Genomic DNA, 9133 nt, shown 5'->3' on the forward strand with positions numbered 1-9133 from the left:
ATTTGTATATCTCCTCCTGGAAAATGTGAACGGCTATTTTAAGGAAAAAGTCGAAACTTTTTTTTTGAGAGCTGTTCCCGTGCAATTTGTTCCATTTTTCTGGCATATTTTTCTTTTCCAGCTGGAAATTTGGAGCCGTTCCGGACAACCCGATTATATTCATTTTATAGAAATTTTCTCCTGGCTGGCAAAAAGGAACGGCTTTTTCGTGTTTTGCCTCGGTGGCTGCTTCTGTATCGGTGTTGATCTGGCGCTGTTACCAAAATTGGGATTGTACGCCGGTGCATCACTGATATCTTTATCGATGATGTTCAAAAAATCCTTGACGATCGCTTTTTTGTCTTTGAAAAACCATTTCATTATGAAGGCCATTTTGATTTACTTCGATGAAAATTGTAATTTGGTGGATAGTTATATCTCATTACCTCTTCAACGTACGACCAAATTTATTGCTTTCTTCTTCTGTGAGTTTCCAAAGTCGGTTACTTCTTCTATTCTGTTTTCGATTTAGTTTATGAATATTTATTATAGTACACGTCTTATCTTTGGAAAGGTTTTGTGTTTTGATTTCTCGAGATTTCTGCACGTCCTTTTATACCCTATATTTTACCTCTCACACAATTTTCCCCAGTGTCAATCGTTCAGAAAACACGTGTCAAGTACATCACAATCTCGTGCGGTCCTTTTTCATTGCACCAGGCAACGACCATTTGCAACTGGGAAATACCCACTTGCAATATGTGTTTTCTTTAAAGTTATTTCTCTTTTTAATCTACCATTAGAAACAATAGATCTGACACGTTTTTTTATGAGAACATTTTTGAAGCCTTTGGATGTTCTTAACTTGTTGAGTTTTAAGGCTAAAAATGTTCTTAACATGTTCTCATTTTCCATTTTGTAAGTAACTTTGTCCATATTTTCTTAAGAAATCAGGTGTTTTAAAGCCTGCAAAGCCTTGAATTTCAAAAACTTGTTCTCAACATTTTTGCCATGGAAACCTAATGTTCTTGTATAGTTTGTTCTTATAAAAATTGCTGTGGTTTAGATTGTACTTAACTGAGAAAACTCATTGCTTACATTCATCACTTTAAATACCAGTCTATCCAACAACTTCTATCTTTAACAAATTAGTAATATTTTCATGACATAATGTTTCCTTCAAATGTGCCAGTTTTTGATCGATTAGCCATAAATAAAAAACATGACGTAATGATGTAATATTCTTCACTGGGCGAAATAAGAAATTTCCAATCCTGGAATATCTTGAAAATATGACATTTCCATATACTTTTATAAATATGGAAATATGACTTTTCTATATTTCCAAATATGTGGAAATACCATATTTCCAAATCTGAAATATCATATTTTCAAAATATTTCGTCAAACTTTTGGAAATATGATATTTCCAAAAATTGGAAATATCTTGAAAATATGATGTTTCAATGAATTTCAGAATTTGAAATATCATGAAATATGATACTTCCACAACTTTGGAAATATAGAAAAGTAAAATTTCCATATTTACAAAAGTATATGGAAATATAATATTTTCAAGATATTTCCAGGATTGGAAATCTCTTATTTCGCCCAGTGCTTGTTTGAGTAAAGAAGAAGAATTTTCTTATGACGATGAGAATAAGTTTTCTACGAAATCTTGATAAAGTCAACAAAGACCAAAATATTGGTGTTTTGTTTCTAAAACCTGATGACATCTTCAGAAATATAATATCTAATATTCATTTAGACGTTATTGAAATATATTTTCGAAAAACTATTCAAATCGAAGATAATGATTGTCAGCGATATTATCGATATTATCGATCGTGATATATCGAAGACAACACCTTTCAATCCTCAACAAGACCCACCAGTGTCTTCTGCAAATCTTCCAACGGTTTACAGCACGTTCTTTACCAGAAAACTTGACTAAAGTAAATATTCGCCCATATGGGGATGCTTGAAATAAATATTTCTTTCAGACACTATAAAGTCTTTAACTTTTTTTGGATTATACACTTTAATGATATCTTTACAATTGTGCATAATTTTTTTGAAAACAAATAATTTTGTTAAAATTTGTTAAAAAAGTGTCCACATACTTTTGAGATAGACTTTAATTGCTTCGCCTTTGAACGTTTTATAATCAATTATTTAGGGTTTTTATGGTCGGAATCCAGGAATCCCGGACATATGGTTACAGTACAAATATTAAAATCACCGTCTGATTTTAAAATAGCGTTTTCCCGTCTCTTTTTTCGTAAAATTCCGTAATACCGTACTAAAAAGGGGCCAATCCCGTCAAAGTACAACCCCCACTTTTATAAAAGCGTCCGTGATCGATTCGGTAGACTATCAAACTAGTCTTTTAATTAATCATGTCAGAGGGCGGGAACATAAAGGCGACGGGCGTTTGCTAAAATAGGAGCTGCGTAGAAGAACGAGGAAAAGTTGGTAAGAGGCTGCTGACAAAATTTCTTCCTACACTTACCTAAATCCTACGCTCACATGCTAAAGCTCTGAAGGTCGGGAAAATTTTCAACATCGGGATGGTTGACATTACGGAATTTTGCGAGACCGCGTCAGAAATTTTGCAGTGGGAGGTCTGGTAACCCAGCCCTCGTTTTCGGGGATTGGTGGGTCCAACCAAAATATTTTTAAGTTTACGGGCAAGGGCTGTTGAACCCGACTGAGGATGTGGCACATCAAAGGCCTATCATTCCTCTCGATGGAAAATTGGCCCGCTTCCTTTAAAGCTTTCGCGTGGGCGGCCGCCAATCCGCCATCGGAATATCAGGATAAACTTTTCCCGCGTGATACCGTTCCAGCCCGACTGGCGTGCCAGTCTATCGATTCGGTTGCATGAGAGTCTGCTTGAGGCTCTGTTTCCTGAATTTGACGATGGTGAGATTCTTAGCACACTCTTTAGCTTAGGCCAATTTTGATCATGAATATTCTTATATTCTATCATGAATTATTCTCTAAGAAATGTGACAATCAAAAACTCCGATAAGATCTATCGTGACAAAACCAACTCTATTTTTAATTGTCGAAGCAGCTTCATTATAAAAAAGTAATCCATTAAATATATTTCTATCGTCACCTCTATTAAAAGAAAACCACAAAAACAACCTGGAAAAACAAAAATTTTCCTGTTTTAGTAAGCTTGCACCGTTTGGAATGTTTTGGAATGTTAGCTCCTAATTAATTTCCAACGTCAATGACTGATCCAAGATAGAGAAGATAAATAAACTTTTTGGTACAACAACGAGACATCAAATCAAGGTCTTAACTAAAAATAACTTAAATAAACCTGTTGATATAATTAGGAAAGACAGTGAAAAATTCTTTGGTCTTTAGTAGCTTTCCTTTTGCGTCTAGAAAAGTCCCCGACTGTGGTAAAAGTACATAATTAATACCCTTAGCGACGCTGTAACACAGACCCAGAAAGCCTATTCACTGAAAAGCACTAACGCAGAGGTTTTGCTTTTTTGGTAGAGGGCGAATGAAAAATTACTTTCATGCGAGTCCTAGATTCTAGGCCGGCGGAATTTTATTTTAGAAAGTCTAGTGTGTTGATAAGCGGAAATTTGTACAATCCGTGCCATAATATATTTGCACTTTTGGCTAATTTACCATTTTTCGAAAATTGAAGTTCGAGCGAGAATGTCAATTTCAGGCCCTCAACTTGATTTCATCGATTATTTCGATCTGGGAGGGATTTATTGGTTTCTAGGCTATATTCAAGCCCTACTGGACCATTTTTAAACTTTTGGATCCTCGGATCCTAAGGTCCTAAGTCTTAAGTCTAGCGTTAAAACTCAGAGTTAAAACTCTACCCTTCGAAGCTACCTACTTTAGAGCACTTACAAATCGATTGTGGTTTCAAAACACCCCGGTGAATTTCCCTTTTGTCCCTGATTGTACTTGAGGCAGCGAATAGACTTTTTAAAACGGTACATTTATAACATTATGGACATCATTATATACATTTTATTTTACAAAACCTGCCATCTATCAACTACTTAAACCCTATTACTTGAGGTATATGTTAAAGTGCTTGTGCTTGATAATATACACGTGAAGGGTAGAGAGGAATTCCTACATAACACTCCTGTCTCACAGCCTCGGTAAAACTTTTTTCCCACATTAGGGATAAAAATTTACATTGAAATTTCAATGGGGGTAAATATTCAATGGGGTTTGTTTTAGAGTACAATTTTTAGACATTGAATTTCTAATGGGGATGAAATCAAAGTCGATTTCCCAGTGGGGCTGAAATTCCAGGGTTTTGAATTTTTGCCAAGTTTTCCAGTGGGGCTGTGGCTGGGGCTCCAGCGGGTCTGTGACACAGGGGTGTTAAGTAGATTGCTACCAGCTTCTAAGAACTGTTTCATAGCTCTTCATACACCCCTGTCTCACAACCCGGATAAAATTTCTATCGAAACCCAAGCAGGGAGAAATTCTACCCTTAATGGCGGAACATGCCGTAGGTCGGACCATATGAGTGCCCCCTCCCACGGGTGGCAAAACAATACTTTTATCAGTGAGAAGGAATTCTTGAAGTGTATATTGACGTGAACTCGTTGTATTTTGAACCGTTTTGTATACAGGGTGTCCCTAATTAAAGTATCGAGTCGAAACACAACTATGAGTAGAAAGTTTTATGTGCGTGTTCACAAAATTGTATTTTAAGCTCTCCCTCTTTTTCTTTGTCATTACGATTAATTTATATGTTGTAACTACCTTTTGTAATAAGCCTGTGTGATGGAGAACGTTCGTCTTATATTTTAGCGATAACACACACAAACTTTTCTACTCAATCGCATGTTCAAACTCGATACTTTAATTAGGGACACCCATTGTTTCAACATTTCAAGCTGCTTCAAACATGCGCCAAAGAAACAAAGGCTATTATTAGTTTCGCTTTCAAACGTTTCAGATACATCAGCAAGAAGTAATAAAACTTCTTTTCTAGACTTTCATCATTCTATCAACAAAACATTATTATGATTTAGACCATGTGAATACACCCAAAGCTGTTGTGATTGATCCAATAAAGATCGCTATCAAAATATTTTAATTACGTCAAGGACAGATTAATGCCCCCCTTTCGGACAGCTTTCCTTAGAGACGTGATTAAACGTAGATAATTTAGTACGCCAATTATGTGCAATAACATAGAGAGAAGCTGTTAGACGTAAAAGCAGAACTTAATGGCAAAATAAAAAGAGATAATAGCTTTTCCAGACCACTAGACAATTCTGTTCCTTTGTTTAATCTTGTTCAACCAATGAGCAAACGAATCGTGCAAAAGGACCTCGCCAGTCAACACCTCTTTTTTGCACATAAAAGAGCAAGCTGTAACAGCACATCGACACTCGACTTCAACCATTACAGTGAAGAAACGTGAGTGGGGAAATCAAGTCATCAACCAAAATGCCAAACACAAAAAAGGTGAGGAACTCAAGACCCAAGAACTGGCTTCCAAAAAAAGCCAAAGACATTGAAAAGTTTTTGAAGAAATTCAAAAAAGATTATATTGAGGATTCAAAGAAGTACAAGAAGCTGTACGAGTTGATCACCAAATACCATCCTATTATTAAAAAAGGTCAAGCTGGCACTAAAGAAGAATTGAGACCGTATGTCACTAAAAAGGAAATTGAAGAGTTGGATCTACACGAGCCTGTCAGAGAATTGTACGTTTTAATCATCACAGATCCAGAAGTGAATATGTTCTTCAACCAAATGTTTTGGAATCAAAATCCAGAGTACGAAAAGCTTTGTGACTCTTGGCAAGATTTTATCGTGCAGTTGGATGCTATTATGACATACACACCAGTTTACAGCAGAGATGCTTTAGTTGGATTCCCAATCAATGCTTTGGTGAATTGGCCAATGGCGACTGCTGATGGATATGCATGCTTCTTGAATGACAAGGTAGCTTACACGCTTTTTTTATAAGAACAAGCCTAAAAAGGTTCTTAACATTTTTTATTTTCACCATTTTTTGAGCATTTTTATTCATTTTCTTAAGAAATCGGCCGTTTAGAGTCCGCAGAGCCTTAAAACGTTCTTAATATTTTGGCTATAGAAGCCTTATGTTCTTATATAGCTTGTTCCTATCAAAAAAACGTGTATTAAAGAATTACACCCCTGTATTTTAATGCGTGTTTGTATACACTTCTTTTATAGAAGCAGTAAATTTGATAGATTTGGGTTCAATGTTAAATCTTGTTGAAAAATGGAGCTTATTGTTACTATTGTTTGTTGTTAAAATCCCGGAGAAATTCTCAAAGGGGACGCAAATCCCCAATATCGAAAAACAGCCCAAGTTAATGTCTTAAATTCATTTCTCGATGTTTTTATTTGTTTCATTCCTTAGGTCAATGCAATCTTAAAGAGAGTGCTGAACTACTGGGCCCAATTTCTAATGAGTCCTGCATCGCGTTCCGTTTTACACTCTGGCGAAGAGGGGTGGTTCTGTGAAGATGCCCTTAAAGATATGGAAGATGATTTTGGAAATTCATTTACTGATCAATTCCAGTGTAATCCAGATGAAGAGCATTATGGTTTCAAAAGTTGGGATGATTTCTTTACAAGACAATTTCGCCCTGGTAAGAATTAGTCGTTGAAAAGTGTTTTGTGAGAAAAATAATCAATCAGTATATGGTCAGAGACTTTATCCTTCAAGAGATATTTAGATTACAGAAACCTTTTGTGGTCCTTTTAGTAAAACCTCAAAATATTTTTGTGTAAATATTTTCCAACATCGAGATATCAAAATCTCAAATTTTTGAAAATTGGTTCTTACACGGTTCTTACGTTGAATTTCTATTGTTTTCATCCTAAAAGCCAAAATCGTGTAACCTAAATATCTCGACTTTGGGAAAATAGTCAGGCAAAAACTGAGATTTTGCTCAGGACAAATAGAAGGATCCATATGCCAGATATTACAAACTATCTGATTATCCCTTTAAACGGAAATGATATCTGGATGACCATGGCTCCTTCAATTTTTGAAAATTCGGCTTAAAAACCATACTACATATTCAAACATACGTTTGTCAAAGGACCATCCATAGCTTTAATGAACTCGGGTTTTAGGCGTAATACTCTTATTTTTACCATTTTTGTGAGTACTTTTGTGTAATCTCTTAAGAAATATGGATATATTAGAGTCTGTGATGCCCTTTTAACTTATGTTCATAATATTTTGGTCATCAAATGTCCTTATATAGTGTGTTCTTCCAAAAACGTGTATGTATAAAGAGGATGAAAATGTCTGAAGCCTTGTCGTCTTACTGAATAAGATATTGCCTGTCGATATAGTGCTTTAAGGGGCGTGTCTTAGGTTTTCTGTGGATAAAGGATTGCTACTTTTTGTTAATAGACGTTCGACCATTGCCAAGCCCAGATGCTGATAACATCATTGCAAACGCTTGTGAATCTGCACCATACAAGATCGAAACTGGAGTCAACCCAAAGAGTGTATTCTGGATGAAAGAACAACCCTATTCCCTTGATCACATGTTGAACCATAATGGATGGGCTGAGTATTTCCATGGTGGTACGATTTACCAAGCTTTCTTGTCTGCTCTCAGCTACCATCGCTGGCATTCACCAATCTCTGGTACCATTATTGAAACGGAGATCATTGATGGTTCTTACTACTCACAAACGCATGTTATCCAAGATGATTATGCTTCACCAAACATGTCCCAAGGTTACATCACACATGTTGCAGCACGTGCTGTCATCTATATCATGGCAGACAACCCCCTGATTGGTGTCCTTGGATTTGTTTCGATCGGTATGTCGGAAGTCTCTTCAAATGATATTACAGTCAAGAAAGGCCAACATGTTGAGAAAGGTGAGCAGTTAGGAATGTTCCATTTTGGCGGTTCCACCCATTGTCTTTTATTCCGCCCTGGAGTCAGTGTACAATGGGAGGAGTGCTGTCAAAATCCAAGCTTGGATGCAGATAATATTCCACTTCATCAGAAGATTGGCACTGTAATGAAAGCTACTCAACCAAAATAAACTATTTTCGTACAATATTTTCTTTGTTCAGTTATTATGAATTTTATTTTTATGTATCACTATCTTTATGTCACTCTTATGTATAAATTATAATATGATTTCTTTTGAAAATATAATTTGATTTTTGTCTTCATAATACTTGTATCTTTTTCAGTCCAGTATTAATACGAAGAACATGTGAAAAAAATAGACGGTAAATAATATTGACGATTTTGGCGAGTTCTTTCTAAAATAAGCCCTCCCCTAAATTCCTTTTTCTTTGTTATCTTCAATCAATGCTTGAATTCTAGCATACTATGGTTGAAAAGATAACTTTGATAATTCATAGCGCTAAAGTAAGTGGTCATAAAGTAAAGTATATACCGGAGTGGAATGGTATTTTCGAAGGATTTAATATTTTTTGTACCCTAGCAAATTTACATTGAAAAATTTGTACCCCAAGATAAAAGGAAAATTATATTTCGTACCTCTCAAAAATACATTTACACTTTTACATAACAACATTTAAATTAGAACATAAGGCCTAACCCTTATAAAGTAAAAATGCTCGTAAAAAGGCTACTTGATAGCAGTATATGTAAAGAATAAAGCTTCCTTTACACATTTTTTTATAAGAATATCCAAAATTTTTGAATCCTTCGGATGTACAATATTCCATTATGTATGTTCAACTAAAGCACCTCGCGACAAAGAAGTAGCAACAACATTGGGTCTACAAGATCGATTGCCCCGACGAAAATTGTTCAGAAAGTCACGCAAAACATAGAGAAGGGGGTTTGAACGTTTCTACAATAAGCACCAAAATATATTGGCAATTTTGGGTAGTTTTTCAGATGTTAAAAGTCGTAGCGAGAATTGCAGGTTCATATTTCCACTTTGCTTCATCGGATTCTTCGATTTAGGAGGGGTTAAGTGGCTTCCAGGCTATATTCCCAGCGGACCCAAAATTCATACCATCACGCCAATTTTTTTTCGATTTAACACCATCACGCCTGAAAAATTTGGTTCCAGGATGAAATTTCGCTGAAAAAACAACATTTTCTTGTTTTGTATACCATAAGCAGAAGAATCGCATGTAGCGCCGTCGTTT

At 35.6% G+C, this 9133-nt stretch overlaps 1 protein-coding gene across 1 annotated transcript; it reads left to right on the forward strand.

Moving 5' to 3' along the window:
- The first annotated feature begins 5308 nt into the window (after window positions 1-5308).
- On the forward strand, window positions 5309-8170 carry LOC136816869 (uncharacterized). Its single transcript, XM_067073198.1, has 3 exons — window positions 5309-5940; window positions 6386-6617; window positions 7394-8170. Exons 1-3 carry the CDS (start codon window positions 5440-5442, stop codon window positions 8041-8043), a joined length of 1383 nt encoding a protein of 460 aa, XP_066929299.1. The 5' UTR covers window positions 5309-5439; the 3' UTR covers window positions 8044-8170.
- Window positions 8171-9133: the final 963 nt, after the last annotated feature.

Source organism: Clytia hemisphaerica, unplaced genomic scaffold (assembly GCF_902728285.1).
Source record: "Clytia hemisphaerica strain Z4C2 unplaced genomic scaffold, Clytia hemisphaerica genome assembly, whole genome shotgun sequence".
Taxonomy (NCBI): Eukaryota; Metazoa; Cnidaria; class Hydrozoa; order Leptothecata; family Clytiidae; genus Clytia; species Clytia hemisphaerica.

Bases quoted from the DNA above. Each gene is read 5' to 3' on its own strand.
- LOC136816869 (XM_067073198.1), top strand. From the start codon at position 5,440: ATGCCAAACACAAAAAAGGTGAGGAACTCAAGACCCAAGAACTGGCTT. The intron at 5,941-6,385 runs GTAGCTTACACG...TTCATTCCTTAG, and splicing joins CATGCTTCTTGAATGACAAG to GTCAATGCAATCTTAAAGAG. The intron at 6,618-7,393 runs GTAAGAATTAGT...TTTTGTTAATAG, and splicing joins TACAAGACAATTTCGCCCTG to ACGTTCGACCATTGCCAAGC.